Genomic DNA, 24,257 nt, shown 5'->3' on the forward strand with positions numbered 1-24,257 from the left:
TGATATCAAACTGACATACATATTGATATTTTACTTCACTAGTGGAGGAAGGTATGGAATAGGAATTACGTGAAGGTCATTTTTCCTTTTCACTACTGCACCAAAGACTTCAACCATGTCAAGATTTTCTGGCTTAACTCCAGTTGGTAGTTCCCAATCAAAATGGTATAGCAAATGTGCAAGAGGGAACTCCACATTAGCCATGCCAAACAATATTCCTGGACACATCCTCCTTCCAGCACCAAATGGGATAAATTCTAGGTTAGCACCCTTATAATCAATTGAACTATCAAGAAATCTCTCTGGATAAAATCTCTCAGCTCCAATCCAATAATTGGGATCCCTTCCAATTGCCCATGCGTTCACTATAACTTTGGATTTGACTGGAATTCCATAATTGTTAATCACACAATTCTCCCTGCATTCTCTCGGAACTAACAACGGAAATGGAGGGTGTAATCTTAGAGTTTCTTTGATTACCATCTTTAAGTAGTTCAGTTCATCAAGGCGTTCTTCATCAATGTTTCCTTGTGGACCAAAGACCTGTCTCGCCTCAGCCTGTGCCTTTTCCATCACTCTTGGATTTTTTAGCATCTCTGACATTGCCCATTCTACAGTTGTAGACGAAGTCTCACTACCAGCAATGAACATGTCCTGAAATAATTTGTTCAAGTACCAATTTGCAACCTTAATTATAAAGTAAAAACATGATACGAAAGTGGAGATATACTAACCATGATGACTCCTTTTATGTTGTCATTTGCTAAAGGGAATTCAAGGTTTGCGTGATCCTGAAGATTCAAAAGGACATCTACAAAATCTTCTTCTTCACACCTTGCACTAGATTTTCCTACTGCCTTTCTAGCTCTATGTTCATCAATGATGTTCTCAAATATCTTATCTACTATTTGATGAAGCCTCTCTAATTTAGGCCTCACTGCACTAATCAAATGAAGCAATTTGACGGAAGGATAGACATCAGCAAGACTAAAACCGCCAAACAATTGTATGAGTTTCTTGACTGTTGGAATGAATATTTCTTCTCCCTTCCATATCTTACCAAAGGCTGCTCTTGAACTGATGCTATAGGTCAAAGAATTGAACATCCTGCTAAAGTTGATTTCTGATCCTGCCTTAGAAGACATGGATCTAATGAGTTTTGATACCTCTTCTTCCCTGATTGTTCTAAATGACTGCACTTTTTTTGCATTTAGCAGCTCCAGTGTGCAAATTTTTCGCATTTGTCTCCAGTAGTCTCCATAGGGTGCGAATACAAGTTCTGAAGAATTATAACCCACAATACTTGCAGCAAGGAGAAAGGGCCTCTGAGCAAATGTGACATCATGGGTTTTCATCACTTCTTTAGCAGTTTCAGGAGAAGAAATTACAATGTTGGTAACTTCACCAAGTTGAATGTGCATAAGAGGTCCATACTTTTTAGCCAGGTCTCTTAGACGGTGATGGGGCAAGGAGCCAACTAAATGATGCATACTGCCTATCAGAGGCAATTTCCATGGTCCTGGTGGTAGATTTGGGGAAGAGTTGTTGATATTTGATTTCTTCCATATTCTCAACACCATAAAGATAAAGAGGAGGAAGGTGAAAAATATTGGAAAGGAGGGGAATTGGTGTTCCATAATGAAAACACAAAATTTTCATGTAAGGGACTTCACGGTTGATTGCTATATTGCATTTTATTGAAATAAATAGAGGTTAGTATGCTATTAAATTTTTAATTCTGGAATTGTGTCGGTTTTGAGATTCTCGTTTGCTGCTTAATTATAAACTTTATACATCATGTGCAAGGCCTTGAAATAGTTCCCAAGAGCCAGTAGTCAACATCCGTATGCGGGTGTTATTTATTTAAATGTGGAGTGGAATCATTAGCTTAGAAAATCACATTATTGAGCATCATCTCGAGGATTAAGTAGTTAATTAGATATTACTTATCTTTTGATGCCTTTGTCCTCATTATTCCATTCAACCTAACACTGCAAGCTTGAATAGTTTAATTTTCTTCCCCCAGAGTCTACATCAACAAATGGTTCTTCAATGGTTCAGCACGACCCTATTTATTAATAACCTAGATTACTAAATAAACTAAATTATCTCTTTGAATATTTATCTGAGTTATGAAGACAGAGAATCTTGTGTGTAGGAGTTACAATGGGGCGGTGACAGCTCACATAGATCACATCATTTTGCAAGACTAATATTATTTTCATGGATCAATTTCTATTCTTTTCAATATGTCATCAACTACACTTCCTTGTTTTGTTTTGAATTATCTATTTATAGAGTTGTGTTTTGAAAGTGAATATTCATTGTGATGGATGTAAGAGTAAAGTAATGGAAGTGTTGCAGAGGTACTTTATTTTATATATCCATTGATGCTTGAAAATGAATAAATGGGTTTCCAGTAAGCAAACTTTGATTTGCCAATACCATTGCTCATTTTCCTATCCTTTCTGAAAAAAGAAAAGAAAAGAAAAGAAAATTTCTTTCTTTCTTTCTCTTTCTCTCTCTTTCTGGTTCTGATCTCAGTTTAATTGATTTTTGTCGGGCCATGAGTACATTAATTCTGTCGTTATAGATGCAGAAGAAGGGTGAGTAAAAGTGGGAAACCGCCAAAAAATTGTATCAGTTTCTAGACTGTTGGAATGAATATTTCTTCTCCCTTCCATATCTTACCAAAGGCTGCTCTTGAACTGATGCTATAGGTCCAAGAATTGAACATCCTGCTAAAGTTGATTTCTGATCCTGCCTTAGAAGACATGGTTCTAATGAGTTTTGATACCTCTTCTTCCCTGATTGATCTAAATGACGGTACTTTTTTTGCAGTTAACAGCTCCAGCGTGCAAATTTTTCGCATTTGTCTCCAGTAGTCTCCATAGGGAGCGAATACAAGGTCTGAAGAATGATAACCCGCAATACTTGCAGCAAGGAGAAAGGGCCTTTAAGCAAAAATGACATCATGGGTTTTCATTACTTCTTTAGCAGTTTCAGGAGAAGAAATTACAATATTGGTAACTTCACCAAGTTGAATGTGCATAAGAGGTCCATCTTTTTAGCCAAGTCTCTTAGACAGTGATGGGGTAAGGAGCCAACTAAATGATGCATACTACCTATCAGAGGCAATTTCCATGGTCCTGGTGGTAAATTGAGGGATGAGTTGTTGATATTTGATTTCTTCCATATTCTCAATGCCATGAAGATAAAGAGAAGAAAGGTGAAAAATATTGGAAAGGAGGGGAATCGGTGTTCCATGCTGAAAACACAAAATTTTCATGCAAGGGACTTATGGGTTGATTGCCACACTGCATTTTATCGAAATAAATAGAGGTTAGTATGCTATTACATTTTTAATTCTGGAATTGTCTTCTTGTTATTTCCAGGTTTTGATATTCCTGTTTGGGTGTATTTAGTTAGATGTGCAGTGGAATTATTAGCTTAGAAAATCACATTATTGAGAGTCATCTCAAGGATTATGTAGTTAATTATATTTGCCACTTATCTTTAATTTGATGACTTCATATATCCTAACGAGTTAGTGGAAGCTTTGAATGGTAATTATTTTTCCCCAGATTCTACATCAGCAAACGATTCCTTATCTTAAAAGTCTGATCTTGGAAATTAATTAACAAAGTCTGATCTTATAAAGCTTATTATAATTGGTAATGGTGGCCGACTATGATTATTTAGTCCATCCACACAATGCTATTATATGTTAATAACCTAGATTACTAAATGAACTAATTGCAACTATCTCTTTGAATATTTATGCACCTGAGTTAACAGAGAGAATCTTGTGTACAGGAGTTACAATGGGGCGGCCACATAGATCACATCATTTTGCAGGACTATTATTTGATAAATTAACATAAAAATAACTTCTAAATAATTTAAGTATTAGATTAAAAAAGTGTCTAAAACTAGAATAATATAATATTTTATTTAGTTAAAAAATAATTTTAAAATAAATAAATGAGGGTAGTTTTTTTTTTTCTAACTTATAAATTGAACCAAAGGCTAATCTACTTAGCACTTTGGGTCCTAGGTTTGGGTTTATTAGGGAGATGATTTAGTTTGGCTTAATCTATTTAGTTTTTTCTGGTTTTTATTAATAAAATAATTATTTTCAAAAATAAAAAAATACTAATATACTTATAAGTAAGTTTGATTAACTTATAAGTCCAATCAATGCATCTTTTGAGTTTAAGGATGAGGTAGGACTGGTAATTCATGTTCGTAGGTTATAAACATGTTTTGTAAACCTATATGTATAGAATAAAAATGGCTAATCCAAACACAGCCCATTTAATTAATCATGTCAAAATGTTCAACCTTAATATGGATATATTTATGAAACATGTTACACGACATGACTCTGATGCATATTCCGTAAGTATACGGGTCGTTCAAGTATTAAAGAAAATATATTGTCCCACAGAAATTTATTGTTTGAGAACCTAACTATAAAAGTCATGATTATTTGGACTATTGATAATGTGTACCAAAAGTAAAGTAAGAGATGCAGCAAAATAAATTAGGAAAGTAAGGAAATTATAATGAAATAAGCAATTAAATTTCTAAGTACTAAACTAATTTATTAAAATTTCAGTAAGTGATAAAAGATTTAATTAATTAATGGTAAAAATTGATTCCAAAGTTAAGGTTCATAAAGTAAATTTCATTGGGATTTAGATAGGCAAAACCAAGATTAAGGGAAATACAAGTTTGAAGTAAGTTGATTTTGATTTCCTTTAATTTCTCTTTCAAGCAAACTAAAGAGTGTTTTAAAGAAAACTAAACTCCATTCTCATGCGATGTTTAATTATCCAAAACCCTTTAAGCACTTTAATCAACTTGAAATTCCTCTTAACCCACCAGTTTATTTCTAACATTAGATCATTAAGTTCATTATCTTCATTATCTATCATAGATTTTTACCTCTCAGTCCTTCAATCTAAGATTAAGAACAAAACCCTAAGGGTACCAGCAATGGGTATGTAAATAAGCACACAAGATAAGAATCAAAACTTATATGTACTAAAATCTGGTTAAAACCAGTCCAAATCTATAAATCAAACTTAAATCATTACACCAAACTCTGAAATCCTAAATATCTACTCACTCATGCTTGTATTTACAAGTGGAAAATATAAAATAAAGCAAAAAAACATAAAAATAAAACTAAAAATAAAAGAACCCAGAAGAATAGAATCCAAATATCTGAAAATGGAAGCTGAAAATGTCACTCTGTGGGTGTTCTTCCTCAAAAAATGGCGTGATTCCTTCTTTACTTCCTCTTTTGATTTTTTTCTCTCTCTTTCTCCTTTTGGTAAAAATGAGAATATGATGCTTATATATCCCCTCAAGGTTTACCCTAAAAATAGCATCTAAAGGGATAAAGATAAAAGGTGTAAAAGGTGTGAAAAGAGAAAATTTTTCCATGTCAACAAATCTGCCAGCGCTATCCTACATGCCTCACGTTGATTTAAGTTATTTTCCACATGCTTCATATTGATTCGAAGGAGGAGCCTTTAGATTCTACAAGACCAGCTACACGGGGCATGTTGAAGTCCCCGAAACTTTCAGCGTATTTTGTTCCAAAATCTCTGTCTACACAACCTAGTGTTGAATCTATATGCCTTATGTGGATTCCTGCTAGCTGACTCTTTTCTTCACATGACCTTCAATGCAGGGCATGTTGAAGTCCTTGAAAATCTTGGCTGGTCTTCTTCTTTAGGCAAATTTTCTTCATTTTTCATACTACTTTAAACTTCCAAGTCACTTTGAATTTCTTCTATACGGACCTTTTTGCCTTTAAACCTATCAAAAATATTAAAATTTCAAAAATTAAATATAATTGTAACACCCTCCCTGCAGCAATTCCGTATATTCTACTGTTTCGGTGACCAGTGTCGGTTCGGACAGTTAGAACGTCCGGAAAAATATTTAAACTAAAGTGAGGAATCATAATTAACTCAAATATTAATAAGAAAAATTTAGGAAAAATTTTAGAAATAAAATACAACCAAGTTAAATGAGTCGGTGCCCTAGCGATGGGTAACCTAGTGAGAAGTTGCGGTTCTCGCAACTAGAACCCCTAGACCCGGGGAAAAATTCATAAAATAATTTTTGGGACTTCAGAGAAGGGTCATTGAGGTTCCTATGGCATTAGAATGCCAAGAAAATATTTAGAAAAATTTTTCAATCGGTACAGACAATTTTGACTCGTTAAGCCAAACGGAGGGCATTTTGGTCATTTCGCCTTCAGAGGAGATTTTTGGCCGACTTGTCCAGTTAAGTAAATAATTATTATGATCTAAAATATGAATAAATATTGTTAAAAATTGAATTGAAAATGAGTAGAGAAAAGAAGAAAAGAAAATGAAAGAAATACCTAAATATTACATCACATGATGTTATTAGGAAGGCCTCCACCAATCACTATTCAACAAGCCTTCTTAAAACAATTAAAAGAGACAAAATGGACCAAAAATTTCTGGTGTTTCTCCTTCTTCTTCAACCAGCCGTGAGTTTTCTCCTTCTTCCTCCATAACTCTCATTCTCTCATACCTTCAATCCTTTGATTTCTCACCCCAAATTCTATAAAGTCCTTCACTAAAATTTGTCACCCAACCTTGCTAGAGTGTTTGGCAGCCAAGAAAACAAAAGAAAGTGAAGAATTTACAAGAGAAAATTCTGCCCTACTAAGGTTAGTGCCATCTTTCTCTTTCTTTCTTTGGATATCCATGTTAAGACACTAAGTTAGGCTAGGAATTTGTGGGAATTGAAGAGAATTATGCATGCTAGAGTATATGGTCAATTTCGGCAGCCTATAGGGGGTGGTGATTTTGATTGTTTTGATGGGTTTAGAGTGGACTAGAGATGGTGTTTAAAGTGTATATATATATTGATAATGAATTAGTGTGTTTAACTATGTTGTGAGAATGGGAATGGAGAATTAGGATTTTGGAGAGAAATTTGGACTTTGCTTATGAAATGGTGAATGAACATTTTAATGGTCAATTAGTGACCATTTGAGGTAAATTGACCACAACTTGGAGTGAATTGTAGTATTAGAAAACTGATTTGGTATGCTGCCTAGTGAAACCAGCAGGTTTGGATGTGAGTCCAGCCTGATTGGACAGCCATAACTTGGGCTGTGTAGGTTCAATTGGTGTTTGGCCAATTGGACATGAAACTAGACACATAATGGCACAACTTTGGTGAAGAAACCATGCCCATAAGACCAAACCAAGTGGACCAAAAACTTGCCCCAATTCGGATGTCCTGCAACCAGTTTTTGCAGAATGACCAAATGAACAGTGATTGTTCATTTGGCCATAACTCAGTGTAGAATGGCCCAATTGACCTGAAATTTTACCAGCAACAAGCTAAGATATAGACCAACAACTTTCATGAAGAAATCCACCCCAAATTATGACCAGAACCTATCCAACAAGGCAGTTGCAATCACTGTTCACTGCACTGTAGATATGGTCAGTCCAGAAAAATTCCAATCCGGCCAATTGTGGTTTTTGGACCATAACTTGAGCTACAAAACTCCAAATGGAGTGATTCAAAAAACGAAATTCAACTAGACAAAATAAGGAACAACTTTTATGTTTATCATTTTCCCAAATTCCCACTGCAACAATAACTAATGGAACAGTAAAAATTAGGTATGAAAACTGAAAATTCTGCTCCATTAATTTTAAGCTTAGAAATAGTATTGTTAACCAATACCAACAAATTTTGAATGCAAAATGTGGTATGTTGGGAGTGTTAAAACCAATGTACCTATTTTCTATGCAAAAGTCAACATTTTTGTTGACTAATGAAGGGAATAGTAACACCAAAACTTGAAATTAAAAAATTGTAAAATTCAAAAGTATCAAATGCCCTAGTATACCTAACAAGATTGGTTTGGATAGTTTGGCATGCCAATAGGGTTCAGTTAGCAGTACTGCACATGGCATTATATTATTCTGTGATTTCATGGCTTTTAGCCATTCTGACATTGTGTTGAGATTTGGCCTTGTGCCTGATGTTATTACAGCTTGTTAGCTGTTCTGTTGCACACCGGGAGATACATATGTGACCGATGGTGTGACGGCCTGAGGTACTTGATACCCAGTGCCAGTTTACCCGTTTATCCAGTCCAGTCGTCCATTATAGGTTACTTGGGCAACAAAAAAATGAAAGTGGATAAATGTAATGAAATAATGAATATAACCAGTACAAAATAAGTACGACTACAAATACTCAAAGAAAATTTATTTACAATGAGACATTAATACATTCATTACATATTTATTTTCTGTTATTTCTTTTTATTATATTATTGGCACCACTAAGCATTATTGCTTAGCGCGTTGCTTTTGCCAAGCGTAGGTTCTGGAGATCCTGACCGAGAGCCCGGTAGACCACAGACTGGGTGAGACCTCCTGCAGCTCTGCATAGTGTCTGTGTCACCTCACCATCTTCAGTGCATTGGTAGGACACTAGGTTTCATTTTGGTATTTTGTAACTAACTTTTATTTTCTTTTGTGTAAATGAAACTTATGTAATGTATTTTGATGTTCATGTAAATAATGAAAATTGTGATTATGAATGGAAAATTTGAGTATTTACTTATTGCTTATATATGAGTACCATGAGAAATGAATGATTGAGAAATGGAGATGTTGTTGAAAATAAAAATTATATTGAGATTTTGATATTGGAGTTTGAGAATGATTGAATATGATTATTGGAAGTGTTTTTCACAGGTTCCGAAGAACTGTTTTCTTCATTTTTAACCGGTACTCTACCGGATTTTCTATAAAATTTTCGGAACCTCAAATAAATTATAATTTCAATAAATGACTTAAATGAATTATATTTCACAAGTTATATTCAAAACTATGATAAAAATTAATTAAGAAAGAATAAAAATAATTAAGATAAAATGGAGTGTTCCAGTACACCGTGTGACATAGCTTACTCGGATATACTGTAGACGGGTAAGGGGTGTCACATTTAGTGGTATCAGAGCACGGTTTAGGCGTTTCTGGGCCTAGATTGAGTCCATACCATGCATTGCATTTGTAAGAGTTGAGGTGACACTAATGCAGATTTGTTTGTCTTTGTTATTTTGAATAGGATATGGACCCTACATCTCAGAGGGCAGTTGAGGAGGAAGTGGAGAGTCATGCTCCACCTGCAGCAGCTGAGACTGGGGGTAGAGGAGAACCTGCTCCGCCAGCTCAAGTAGAGCCTACTCAGCCTCCACAGGCTATGTTTCAGCAAATGGCCGAATTCTTCAAACAAATGGCTGGGGTAATGCCAGCACCACCACCTCCACAGCAGAAATCACACCTGGAAAGACTAAGAAAATTTGGAGCAGTGGACTTCTTTGGCAAGAGAGAAGATGATTCTGTTGCAGCCGAAAATTGGTTGAATAGAACAGGCAGGGTTTTAAAACAACTCCACTGCACTCCAGAGCAAAATCTAGAAGCTATTGTATCTCTGTTGCAAGATGATGCATATGAGTGGTGGGATACGGTGTCCAGTGAAGTACAACCAGAAGTAATAACTTGAGACTTCTTCCTCTCCGAATTTAAGAAGAAATATGTGGGTAGTGTATACCTGGAAGAGAGAAGAAGAGAGTTCATTAATCTGAGGCAGAGACAGCTGTCAGTGGCCGAGTATGAAAAGGAATTCGTCAGATTGAGCCGCTACGGAAGGGAAATAGTCCCTAATGAGGCCGAAAGGTGTAAGAGATTTGAAGAGGGATTAAATGACAACATAAAGATCATGATCACTGCCTTGGGAATCACCGACTTCACCAAGTTAGTGAAAGCTGCAATAAAAGTTGAAAAAGTAAGAATAAGTGAGCAGACCAGAATAGAGAGACAGCAGAAGAGGGGCCCGAGTCAGTTTAGTTTATCTCCTGCATCTGGGAAGAAGTTCAAGGGTCCACCTGCACAGAGTTTAGGTCAATCACAAGGTCAAGGTCAGTCTCAGGGGCCCAGGCCACAGTTTACTCCTAGGAGAGGTCAGTCCACACCATCAGTGGGCAGCTCTCCAGGGATGGGGTTCAGGGGACCAGCCCCAGCATCTTCTGCATGTCCACATTGTGCGAAATGGCATAAGGGGAGTGTTGAGAGTGACTAGTGCTCGCTAAGGTGTGGGTCGACAGAGCATCGGCTAAGGAACCGCCCACGCAGAACTACTACTACTCCAACACAAGCATGCACCGCTCCCGCACCACAAAGGGGTAGGAAATCGCAAACTGAGGCGGTGGGACCATCACAGAGGCTCAGATCCGAGCCAGAGAGGCCTGAGGGCAGACCACCTGCCAGAGCCTATGCCATGAGAGCTCAAGAGGAGCAAGATGCCCCGGACGTCATCAGGGGTACGTTCTCCCTCTACAATACATCTGTGCATGCATTGGTGGATCCAGGATCCACTCATTCATACATCTGCATCAACCTACCCGTAGAAAAGGGGATACTAGTAGGGGAGAGTGACCAAGACATTCTGGTCACTAATCCATTGGGCCACAGTGTAGTGGTGAACAAAGTGTACAAGGGTTGCCCGTTAAGGATTCAGGGGTATGAATTCTCGGCAGATCTAATTGAGTTGCCCTTCCACGAGTTTGACGTGATTTTGGGAATAGACTGGTTATCACGTCATCAAGCAATGGTTGATTGTAAATTGAAGAGGATTTCTTTGAAAACTCCTGGGGGTAATGAGATCACAGTTGTGGGAGAAAGGACAGATTTCTTGTCCAATATCATCTCAGCTACAGTTGCAAGAAGAATGATGAGAAAAGGCTGTGAAGCCTACCTAGCACATGTGGTGGATACTAGGCAGCTAAGCGGATCTCAGGTGACATATCCACGAAAGGACTTCTGGATGTGTTTCTGAAGAATTACAGTTTGCCATCGTAAAGGGAAGTTGAATTTGCTATTGAGACATCGCCGGCACAAAGACCCATTTCCATTGCTCCTTATAGGATGGCACCCATCGAATTGAGGAGTTGAAAACTCGATTGCAAGAGTTGCTTGATAAGGGGTTTATACGCGATGTGTCACCATGGGGAGCTCGGTCTTTGTGAAAAAGAAGGATGGGACTTTGAGGTTATGCATCGATTACCGGCAGTTGAATAAAATGACTGTGAAGAACAAATATCCGTTGTCTAGAATTGATGATTTGTTTGATCAGTTGAAGGGAGCAGGAGTATTTTCTAAGATTAATCTCAGATCAGGGTATCATCAGTTGAGGGTGAAGGATGTAGATATGCCAAAGACTGCATTCAGGACCCGGTATGGGCATTATGAGTTTCTGGTGATGCCCTTTGGCCTAACGAATGCACCAGCAGCATTCATGGACCTTATGAACCGTATATTCCATCCATACTTAGATCGGTTCGTAGTGGTCTTTATTGATGATATTTTGGTGTATTCCAAGACCAGGGAAGAACATGATGAACATTTAAGGATTGTTCTGCAAACCCTGAGAGAAAAGAAGCTGTATGCTAAGTTATCCAAGTGTGACTTCTGGTTGAATGAGATTGCATTCCTTGGACACATAGTGTCAGCTGATGGGATTAGGGTGGATCCCAAGAAAATAGAAGCAGTGATGGAATGGAAGCCTCCTAGAAATACAACTGAGGTTAGAAGCTTCTTGGGGCTAGCTGGGTATTACAGAAGATTTGTGAAGGGATTTTCCTTAATAGCTGCTCCAATGACCAAGTTGTTACACAAGAACTTCAGATTTGACTGGAATGACAAGTGTCAGACCAGTTTTGAGAAGTTAAAGGCTATGTTGACAGAGGCGCCAGTGTTAACACAGCCAGTGTCGGGAAAGGACTTTGTGGTCTACAGTGATACCTCTCATAATGGGTTAGGGTGTGCATTGATGCAAGAGGGGAAGGTGGTCGCTTATGCTTCCAGGCAGCTAAGGCCACATGAACAGAATTAAACTACCCATGATCTAGAGATTGCAGAAATTATCTTCGCACTGAAGATATGGAGGCACTACTTGTATGGTAAAAAGTACTACATTTACACAGACCACAAAAGTCTAAAATATTTGCCAACTCAGAAGGAGCTCAACCTTAGACAGAGGCGATGGATTGAGTTCCTGAAGGACTATGATTGTGTAATTGACTACCATCCTGGGAAGGCAAATGTAGTTGCTAATGCTTTGAGCAGAAAATCCATCACAGCTTTGAGATCATTGAATGCCCGTCTATCTTTGGTTCGAGATGGAGCTATTTTGGCTGAGTTGCAAGTGAGGCCAAACCTGCTACAATAGATTTTAGATGGGCAAAAGGTAGATGAAAAGTTAATGGCTATTATGAGCCAAATCTCAGGGGGAAAAGTAACTGATTATGAGGTAAAAGCAGATGGGTGTCTGTACTATAAAGGAAGAGTATGTGTACCAGATAATGGGGAATTAAAAGCCAGTATTCTGAAAGAGGCACATGCCAGTGTTTATGCTATGCACTCAGGAAGTACAAAGATGTATCATGATCTGAAGCTTCAGTATTGGTGGCCTGGTATGAAGAAGGACATAGCTGACTATGTGACTAAATGCTTGACATGTCAGCAAGTCAAGGCAGAACATCAAGTTCCATCAGGTTTGCTACACCCTATACGCATACCTGAATGGAAATGGGATCGGGTCACTATGGATTTTGTAAGTGGTCTACCTCTCACCCAGAAGAAACATGATGCAGTATGGGTGATAGTGGATAGATTGACGAAGTCAGCACACTTTCTGCCAGTTAGGACTGACTACTCACTGGAGAAGTTAGCAGAATTGTATATCAGTGAGATAGTTAGACTACATGGAATTTTACTTTCCATCATATCTGATCGAGACCCAAGGTTTACATCGAGATTTTGGAAGAAGTTGCATGAATCCTTGGGTACACAACTCCACTTTAGCACAGCTTTCCATCCTCAAACGAATGGGTAATCAGAAAGAGTAATCCAGGTAAATAATTAAACCAATTGAATTAATACAACTATTGAACTAAAATGATAACAATAACATGAACTATATGTCAGGTCCTTGAGGATATGCTGAGGAGTTGTGTCATTGAGTTTGAGGGAAGTTGGGATAGATACCTCCCACTGGTAGAATTTGCATACAACAATAGCTATCAAGCTAGCATCCAAATGGCCCCGTATGAAGCACTATATGGGAGGAAATGTAGAACTCCAGTGTGCTGGACTGAATTGGGTGAAGATAAATTGGCAGGGCCAGACCTGGTGAAACAAACTGAGGAGAAAGTAAAACTAATCAAAGCCAATCTGAAGGTTGCCTCAGACAGACAGAAATCCTATGCCGACTTGAAGAGAAAATAAATAGAATATACGGTTGGCGACAAAGTGTTCCTCAAGGTGTCACCGTGGAAGAAGGTATTGAGGTTTGGAAGAAAAGGTAAGTTAAGCCCTAGGTTCATTGGCCCATATGAAGTCATTGAACGTGTGGGTCCAGTGGCCTATAGGCTAGCTTTACCACCAGAGCTGGACAAGATCCACAATGTGTTCCACGTGTCTATGCTAAGAAGATACCGCTCAGATCCTTCACATGTCATCTCCATGGGAGAAATTGAGGTACAACCGGATTTGACATATGAAGAAGAACCCAAAAGGATCCTGGCTCGGGAAGTGAAAGAGTTGAGGAATAAGCAGATTTCACTGGTGAAAGTACTTTGGAGGCACCACAATACCGAAGAGGCAACATGGGAAAATGAAGAGATGATGAAGCAACAGTTCCCTCAACTGTTTGCATCAGGTAAATTTCGAGGACGAAATTTAATTAGAGGGGAAGAGTTGTAACACCCTCCCTGTAGCAATTCCGTATATTCTACTGTTCCGGTGACTAGTGTCGGTTCGGACAGCTAGAACGTCCGGAAAAATATTTAAACTAAAGTGAGGAACCATAATTAACTCAAATATTAATAAGAAAAATTTAGGAAAAATTTTAGAAATAAAATACAACCAAGTTAAATGAGCCGGTGCCCTAGCGATTGGTAACCTAGTGAGAAGTTGCGGTTCTCGCAACTAGGAGCCCTAGACCCAGGGAAAAATTCATAAAATAATTTTTGGGACTCCAGAGAAGGGTCATTGAGGTTCCTATGGCATTAGAATGCCAAGAAAATATTTAGAAAAATTTTTCAATCAGTACAGACAATTTTGACCCGTTAAGCCAAACGGAGGGCATTTTGGTCATTTCGCCTTCAGAGTCGATTTTTGCCCGACTTGTCCAGTTAAGTAAATAATTATTATGATCTAAAATATGAATAAATATTATTAAAAATTGAATTGAAAATGAGTAGAGAAAAGAAGAAAAGAAAATGGAAGAAATACCTAAATATTACATCACATGATGTCATTAGGAAGACCTCCACCAATCACCATTCAACAAGCCTTCTTAAAACAATTAAAAGAGACAAAATGGACCAAAAATTTCTAGTGTTTCTCCTTCTTCTTCAGCTAGCCGTGAGTTTTCTCCTTCTTCCTCCATAACTCTCATTCTCTCATACCTTCAATCCTTTGATTTCTCACCCCAAATTCTATAAAGTCCTTCACTAAAATTTGTCACCCAACCTTGCTAGAGTGTTTGCTAGCCAAGAAAACAAAAGAAAGTGAAGAATTTACAAGAGAAAATTCTGCCCTACTAAGGTTAGTGCCAACTTTCTCTTTCTTTCTTTGGATATCCATGTTAAGACACTAAGTTAGGCTAGGAATTTGTGGGAATTGAAGAGAATTATGCATGCTAGGGTATATGGTCAATTTCGGCAGCCTATAGGGGGTGGTGATTTTGATTGTTTTGATGGGTTTAGAGTGGACTAGAGATGGTGTTTAAAGTGTATATATATATTGATAATGAATTAGTGTGTTTAACTATGTTGTGAGAATGGGAATGGAGAATTAGGATTTTGGAGAGAAATTTGGACTTTGCTTATGTAATGGTGAATGAACATTTTAATGGTCAATTAGTGACCATTTGAGGTAAATTGACCACAACTTGGAGTGAATTATAGCATTAGAAAACTGATTTGGTATGCTGCCTAGTGAAATCAGCAGGTTTGGATGTGAGTCTAGCCTGATTGGACAGCTGTATTGGTGTTTGGCCAATTGGACATGAAACTAGACACATAATGGCACAACTTTGGTGAAGAAACCATGCCCATAAGACCAAACCAAGTGGACCAAAAACTTGCCCCAATTCGGATGTCCTGCAACTAGTTTTTGCAGAATGACCAAATGAATAGTAATTGTTCATTTGGCCATAACTCAGTGTAGAATGGTCCAATTGACCTGAAATTTTACCAGCAACAAGCTAAGATATAGACCAACAACTTTTATGAAGAAATCCACCCCAAATTATGACCAGAACCTATCCAACAAGGCAGTTGCAATCACTGTTCACTGCACTGTAGATATGGTCAGTCCAGAAAAATTCTAATCCGGCCAATTGTGGTTTTTAGACCATAACTTAAGCTACAAAACTCCAAATGGAGTGATTAAAAAAAAGAAATTCAACTAGACAAAATAAGGAACAACTTTCATGTTTATCATTTTCCCAAATTCCCACTGCAACAGTAACTAATGGAGCAGTAAAAATTGGGTATGAAAACTGAAAATTCTGCTCCATTAATTTTAAGCTTAGAAATGGTATTGTTAATCAATACCAACAAATTTTGAATGCAAAATGTGGTATGTTGGGAGTGTTAAAACCAATGTACCTATTTTCTATGCAAAAGTTAATATTTTTGTTGACTAATGAAGGGAATAGTAACACCAAAACTTGAAATTAAAAAATTGTAAAATTCAAAAGTATCAAATGCCCTAGTATACCTAACAAGATTGGTTTGGATAGTTTGGCATGCCAATAGGGTTCAGTTAGCAGTACTGCACATGGCATTATACCATTCTGTGATTTCATGGCTTTTAGCCATTCTGACATTGTGTTGAGATTTGGCCTTGTGCCTGATGTTATTACAAATTGTTAGCCGCTGCTGCACACGGAGATACATATGTGACCGATGGTGTGACGGCCCAAGTACTTGATACCAGTGCGGCTTACCCGTTTATCCATCCAGTCGCCCAAAGATAGGTTACTTGGGCAACAAAAAAATGAAAGTGGATAAATGTAATGAAATAATGAATATAACCAGTATAAAATAAGTACGACTACAAATACTCAAAGAAAATTTATTTACAATGAGACATTAATACATTCATTACATATTTATTTTCTATTATTTCTTTTTATTATATTATTGGCACCACTAAGCATTATTGCTTAGCGCGTTGCTTTTGCCACGCGTAGGTTCTGGAGATCCTGATCGAGAGCCCGGTAGACCACAGACTGGGTGAGCCCTCCTGCAGCTCTGCATAGTGTCCGTGTCACCTCACCATCTTCAGTGCATTGGTAGGACACTAGGTTTCATTTTGGTATTTTGTAACTAACTTTTATTTTCTTTTGTGTAAATGAAACTTATGTAATGTATTTTGATGTTCATGTAAATAATGAAAATTGTGATTATGAATGGAAAATTTGAGTATTTACTTATTGCTTATATATGAGTACCATGAGAAATGAATGATTAAGAAATGAAGATGTTGTTGAAAATAAAAATTATATTGAGATTTTGATATTGGAGTTTGAGAATGATTGAATATGATTATTGGAAGTGTTTTTCACAGGTTCCGAAGAACTGTTTTCTTCATTTTTAGCCGGTACTCTGTCGGATTTTCTATAAAATTTTCGGAACCTCAAATAAATTATAATTTCAATAAATGACTTAAATGAATTATATTTCACAAGTTATATTCAAAACTATGATAAAAATTAATTAAGGAAGAATAAAAATAATTAAGATAAAATGGAGTGTTCCGGTACACCGTGTGACATAGCTTACTCGGATATACTGTAGACGGGTAAGGGGTGTCACAATAATAAAACTAAAATTAACAAATTAACTAAAATAAGCACTAAAAGTATAAAATTAGTAAAATAAAAAAGGCAAAATTGATGCAAAACTACCATAAAATACCTATATAAAATGGGTTTATTAAATTCTCCCAAACTCAAACTTTTGCTTGTACTCAAGCAAATTGAAAATAATTATATGCAATTGGGGGACCTCTTTTTCTTAGATTCATGAAAATCACTCATCCAAGCTTTCAAACTTACCTCTAGCCACCAATAAACCATATACCCACCTTCAAGGCATAAGGAATTCAATTCTCACCAAAGTTATCACCGCTTAGCTTTGGGTCAATTATTCATTCCATCAAACCCAAACCAATCAATTACATAGAGAAATCATGCTCAAACAGGCTCTAAAATAATCCATAAACTAAAGTGTCTCAAATGATGATGGAAATAGTTAAATGAATGAATAATGTGCCAATCCCATAGGCAAACTAACTAATCCAATCTCCACTAATGTAGCAAAACACAATCAAGAGATCAAAAGAACTTTTAATGGTTGTAATAGGACTAAGGGGTAATAATGTGGCTAATAAAGAAAAGATAAAAGGGAAGCAAAACATGAGAATAATTAAGTTATTAAAGAGATCAAGATACACTTTTCTTATATTTTTATTTTATTTTATTTTTTTTAGAATCAAATGGGAGGAAGAACTTTACAATAAATCACCAATGCTAGCATACAATATTTAAACTTTTTTAGGGTCTGCATAAATAATATTGAATTTTGCATTGCAATTGTCTCTTTTTAATCCACTCTCAAACTCATTTCTTTGTCTACTTGGGTGATAAATAATTTTTTTTTTTAAGATGATATGATTGCTAGCTAATTTTACTTTAGCACTTCTCCCACTTGATTGTTATATACCTCTTTTTTTTTTTTTAACGTATCTATCACTTAATTAAATTATTCTCATGAAGGGTAGCCAAGTGTTTAGGTTTATGGCTAGGTAAATTATGGGTGCCAAGGAAATAAGGGGTATAAATAAAGGTTCAAATTAGTTTCAAAAGGAAATTTTAAAGTGAGGTTGGTTAAAACTTAAAAAAAATGTGAATTTAAAATTCAAAGAATGCCTTGATCATTTCTCTTTCAAGTGAATACTAAGATTTCGCCTTGAAATGTCTAGAAGGCTTGTTTTAGGATTGGTGAGAAACAATTAGTTATTTTTTACTTTAGAGTTTTCTTTAAGCACTCAAAACCCAATGTAATTAATTGGGTGGCCCTTGGCTAAAACTATATAAACCTATAAGAATCTTATAGTCTTATACCAATCCGGAACTTTCAATCCATCAAACCCATCTAGAGGCAAGCTTAATTGTTTTTCAAAACGATTCTCAATCTTCTAAGAATTAGGTAGAAATTTATTTTTTATGTATGCATGATTCCTAAAAAGAATGCAAAACTTAAGTAGAAAAAAATGAAATAAAAACTATATATAATCTATATGATATCTATATGCAAGTGTATATATTTACATGGTGTAGGTGTATGGTGTATGTGAACTAAGTAACTAAGTATAAATGAAATGCAATTTAAGTAATGTAAATAAAAAAAGGATTAAAAATTTTACAAAAATTTTGCCCTCCCCCAAACTCAAAGGAGACAATGTCCTCATTGGCTTAATCGAAGTGGCAAAAATGTCAATTAAATTAATAAATGATAGCTTGAGAGATATAAACTAAGAAAGAGTGAAAAAAAAGTTACCATATAGGACATATATGCCTAGTGTTGAATGATCAGAATATGTACATGAGGCATATGAGTTATAAGTATTTGGAGCATGAGGCATGTTGAAGTAAAAGTAAATTGACATGCCCTATGTTGCATGTTGAGCAACTGACACTGGGTACCAATATGGGGCATGTAATGCTTCATGAAAATTTCGGTGGGTTTAAAAATTTTTTGAAATTTGAAGCAGTTCAAATAGTTCACATGGCAGCATCACCCTTAGTACGAGGCATGTTAAATAAAGCAGTTTCAATATGTGGCATGTAAATGTCCAAAAGTTACCTTAGATGCTGAATTGTCATAGCTAACAGAAGAGCAGGTGCTGTACTTTCAATAATCCAGTTATATGACTATCAAAGAGCAACATCAATAATGCTATTACAATAGCCCATAGAGATTGAGATTAAAGAAAATAATCAACGCAATAGAAATCTAGATTATAAAGATAATGTATGCAGCACAGCAAAAGAAACTAATGTAGCCAGCAACAATGAACAAGCCAACTTAAGATGCATGAAACAAACAGAAATAAAGAAAAACAAAAATTTAAACCATTCACAAATAGATAAAATATGTAGAAGTTCAAATAACTAGGAAATGAATAGTTCAAACATAAACAGACTGACCAAATTACACAATTAAAAACTAAATTTTCATAAGGTAACTGAAACTAACAAAAACAAAGTTCTAAAACTAAACAGCTGGTTGGTCTTCTTCATTTGTGGATTGCACTGGCTCATTTGCTGCTGCAAGTGCTTGCTCATTGGATTTCTCGGAAGTAGTATCCAGGTTTTCTACCATAGCCTTCATCTCTTTAAAAATATCTTGGCTCCATTTGTACAGCTGGTTAAAAGAGGCTGCTAGCTTGTTATAAATGTCAATCATTTCTTTGTCATGAATTTTTCGCTTTTTTCTGAATGAAGAAATCTTCTTTTTAATCTTTTTCTCAAGTTTGGCTTGCTTCTATCCAAGTGCATCAACCTTAGCTTCTAAAGCTTTCAGAAAAACCACAAGATCAGAACTATCATCAGAAACAGGTTGCCGTGCATCACTCATTCTGTCAATTTTGGCTTCCAAATTTTTAAGAAAAGCAAATAAGTCTGATTGCCCAACAGTTGGTGGGTGAGAGCTAGAAGGACCGGCATCAGTTTGCTGTCCTATACCCTGTGATTACTACTACTCTTCACCCTTATCTCCCCCATTTACCAGCACATAAACATCACCCCTTTTTATACAAATTTTCATTTGAGTCATGATAATCCTGTCCAGAAAGGACTGGCCAACCATAGATACTATAGCATACTGGTCAGGGTTAAAACCAAATGATTTGGCAATTACAGTCACCATCCCTCCAACAACTATACTACCAGCTGAATGTTTATATACTATGTGTTCCATATGAGAGCAAAGAAAATGAGCACCATTTATCTTTTTCTTCTCTTTCATGCACCATAAAAAGAATAAATCATTCTTTCCTACAACTCCATTACTGTGCCCTCTGCCTAGTATAGTGTTAGACATGAACCTTTGCAAGTATCTCAGAGCAGGGTCTTGGATAGCTGAGGCCTTAGCAGAACTAGGGTTGTAATATTTTCCATATGGTGCAATTGACTTCCAAAATGAGAGGGGGTCATAAATAGTCCTTTACCACTCAATCACTTTTGCACTATCATTAAAAAAAAACAAATAAAGCATTCACTTAAGCAGTGTTAAGTTCTCTGTCCTGACCCAAACACCTAAAGGAAATGGTATCCTTTAGAAGCACCTAAAGGAAATGGTGTGCACCAAACAACATTCAATCCAAACACCTAAATGTTATTTTTCATGGGTTGGAAATTCTATTGTTGTGAGCTTAAAAATTCAAATGTCAATTCCTTAGAAGCAGGTTCTTGAATTTTAGCAAAATCATTCCAATCTATATTCTCTAAATATTCACTAACAGAATCATAAAGCCCTATCTCCCTGAGACTGTGTTCATCAATGTATTTAGTGGCTAGAATTTTCTTTTTAACAAGTGCTTCATAGTTTTTCCTCATTTTAAATCTCTAAAAGTCCATGGGTAAAATGAATTTACCTTCTTGCCAGATTAAGGGATAACTGGAGCAGTTTGAGACTTGCGGCGACGATTGAACCCTAGTTGGAGCAGAAGAGACTTGCAGTGAAATAGGACTTTGGGCAGTAAAGTGGGTCCTAGTACTGATTGGTTTTGGAGAAACAACCCTAGGTTGTTTCGGTGGAGCAGAAGAGTTAAGAATTGATTTTTTTTCTTTTTCGCGTCTCAACACAACTGAAGGGGCAGATTTTGTGTGTTGTTGTGAGGAAGGTAGTCTTGGGTTGCATTGGCAGGATTAGGGGTAGAATGAGAGGATTGGCGAGGTAGAGAATTAGGGTTCATATTGGGGATTTGGGGTCGAAATGGGAATTTCGAATGTAGCATGGGGTGGTGTAGGATTTGGTATTGGGGTTGAAGAGTTGCTGTTACTAGCCATTTTTATGGCTTGCAGCTTGGGTATGTGGGTTGAAGGTTGTTTGGTGGGCACCATGGGAGGAACAGTGAAGATTTTGAGTCGTGCGGCTGATGAGATGAAATATAATGAGATGGCTAGAGTAAAGGTTTAAGTGGTGATATACCTAGGGTCTGACATGAGGCATGTTGAGAATAGTTAGGGGGTGACATGTCCCGTGTGATTTGGTGTAAGATGAATAACATGAGACATGTTGGAATAAAAGAGAAAAGTGATGCGTCTCGTGTGATTGTACATGAGGTGCTACATGAGGCACGTGAGACCCCTTGAACTTCTCGGTAGGTTTTACATTTTTAGCAATTTAGAGGGCTAAGAACAGGTTTTGATGGTGACACTACCCCCATCATACATTATATTAAACCTAGTGCTAAATGACCTGATATACAACCTAAAAATGTGATCCTAAACACACCAAAACCAAACCCAAAACACAATTTACACAAAAATTTCACTCAAAATCCAATTGAAACCCAATTAATTGCTAAGAACAATTAAAATCCATCAATCCACCAAACACAAACTAAAACATCATTAAAGTAATATTCACATTAATAATCACACCATAAGGAATAACACCCAAATTCAACCCCCAAATTCAACATTAAAAATTCATGAACAAAGAACAAAATTCTACTGCAGAAACTTTTCACATAACTAAATTTCTGCAGAATTGTATAATAAAATTTTACAAAATATCCAATAGCAAATATGTCAATCTCGGTGCAATACATCAAAATTAATTACCCAAAAGGTAAAATCAAAAGCATGTTGCTATTGATTACCATGAAAGTTACTATATTTCTCACCAATTTCCTCAAAATTTTGAAACAAAATGGCCTTCCACTCCACTATGTTGCTGCAATAAGATATAAAGCTCAAATTAGTTCAGATTTAACTTTGTAAAGAACAACATGCATTATAGAAAACAAATATAAGGTTCAGCAACTTCCCAAACACTTATTCCTTTAATTCAGCATACACGTTTGCTTAAAAATCTCCACTACCTGTAGAGAGAAATTTTAATGTCAAATTTGAGTTCAATGGGGTATAAAATGAAACAAAATGAAAGAAAAATTAAGTATAAGGAAAAATTTTGGAGTGCATCCCAAAGAGCGCTAATTTTAGGTCATTAGCTTGACCCTCCTTAGTTCAGTGAATTGGTGGATCATCAAGGAAATAACTTGTTCCTTTCTCAATTGGCTAGCCTGTGATATAAATCTTAAGCCTTTGATCATTAACTTTAAAAATCTCAGAATTTTCACTCCAAATATCCACAGTTCCATGTAGATAAACTTTGACAACCTTGAAAGGACCAGACCATCTTAATTTCAACTTCCCAGGAAAGAGTCTAAGTTTAGAATTGTCCAATAAAACCAGGTCACCCTCTTTAAACTCCTTTCTTTTAATATATTTATCATGCCAAAATCTAGTCCTTTCCTTAAAAATCTTAGCATTCTCATATACATCCAACCTTATCTCTTCAAGTTCATTTAATTGAAGCAACCTTTTTTCTCTAGCACTTTTTAAGTCAAAATTCAAAGTTCAGATTGCCCAATATGCTTTGTGTTTCAACTCAACAGGCAAATGACATGATTTCTCTTAGACTAGCTTAAAAAGTGTAGTTCCAATGGGTGTCTTGTAAGCTATCCTGTTCGCCCATAATACATCATCTAGTCTCAATGACCAATCCTTCCTTGAATGATTAACAATTTTTTCCAAAATTCTCTTCAATTCCCTATTAGATACTTCAACTTGCCCACTGGTCTGAGGATGGTAAGGTATAGCTACCTTATGAGTAACCCCATATTTCTTAAAAAGATTTTCAAACTGTTTATTACAGAAATGAGATCCACCATCACTGATTATAGCTCTTAGCGCTCCAAATCTAGTGAAAATAAACTTCTTCAAAAATTTCACTACTACCCTTTCATCATTTGTAGGGGAAGCAATGGCCTCTACCCATTTTGACACATAATCCACACCTACCAAAATGTATTTATTCCCAAAAGATGATGAGAATGGTCCCATGAAATCTATGCCTCAAACATCAAATAACTCGATCTCTAAAATTCCTTGTGGCATTTCATTTTTTCTTGAAATATTCCCCACTCTTTGACATCTATCACATCTCAAAATAAATTCTCTCACAATTTTAAACATGTGTGATCAATAAAATTCAGCTTGAAGTACTTTAGCCACTGTTTTATCCACACTAAAATGACCTCCATAGTCAGAAGAATGACAATGCTCTAAAATGTTTTCTATTTTCTCTTCAGGCATGCATCTTCTAACTAGGCCATCATTACATCTCTTAAATAACAATGGATCCTCCCATGTATAAAATTTAACATCATGCAAGAATTTCTTCCTTTGTTGATAGCTCAAATTTGGTGGGAGAACTCCACATGACAGGTAATTGACAAAATCTGCAAACCATGGCATTGCAGCAACAACAACTAGCAATTGCTCATTTGAGAAGAACTCGTCAATTGGCAATTCTTCTTCATTTCCATCTTTACTCTCATACTTAATCCTTGATAGATGATCCGCTAAAACATTTTCAGCTCCCTTTTTATCTTTAATTTGTAAATCAAACTCCTGTAGCAATAGAACCCATCTTATCAGTCTTGGCTTTACTTCTTTTTTATTCATCAAATATCTTATGGCGATATGGTCTGTATAGACAATCACTTTTGATCAAACTAGATACGATCTAAACTTTTTCACAACAAATACCATAGCTAAAAATTCCTTATCAATGGTAACATAATTTACTTGAGCATCATCTAAAGTTTTGCTGGCATAATAGATTGCATAAGACCTTTTCTCTTTTTTCTAACCAAGTATAGCTCCCACAACAAAGTCACTAGCATCACACATAACCTCAAATGGCAATAACCAACCTAGAGGTTGCATAATAGGGACTGTTGTTAGAGCTTCCTTCAACTTGTTAAAAGAATCAAAACAAGCTTGGTCAAAATTAAAAG

The 24,257-nt window shown here is 36.2% G+C and overlaps 1 protein-coding gene across 1 annotated transcript; it reads right to left on the bottom strand.

Moving 5' to 3' along the window:
- LOC110632781 (premnaspirodiene oxygenase-like) lies at positions 1-1,637 on the bottom strand. Its single transcript, XM_058146405.1, has 2 exons — positions 735-1,637; positions 1-654 (listed from the first exon to the last, which is right to left on the bottom strand). The coding sequence occupies exons 1-2, from the start codon at positions 1,635-1,637 to the stop codon at positions 31-33; spliced, it is 1,527 nt and encodes a 508-aa protein (XP_058002388.1). The 3' UTR covers positions 1-30.
- Positions 1,638-24,257: the final 22,620 nt, after the last annotated feature.

This window comes from Hevea brasiliensis, chromosome 4 (assembly GCF_030052815.1).
Source record: "Hevea brasiliensis isolate MT/VB/25A 57/8 chromosome 4, ASM3005281v1, whole genome shotgun sequence".
NCBI lineage: Eukaryota > Viridiplantae > Streptophyta > Magnoliopsida > Malpighiales > Euphorbiaceae > Hevea > Hevea brasiliensis.

Excerpts from the sequence above, each read along its gene's own strand:
- LOC110632781 (XM_058146405.1), bottom strand. The coding sequence starts at position 1,637 with ATGGAACACCAATTCCCCTCCTTTCCAATATTTTTCACCTTCCTCCTC. Across the intron at positions 655-734 it reads ACATAAAAGGAGTCATCATG|GACATGTTCATTGCTGGTAG; the intron begins GTTAGTATATCT and ends AAATTATTTCAG.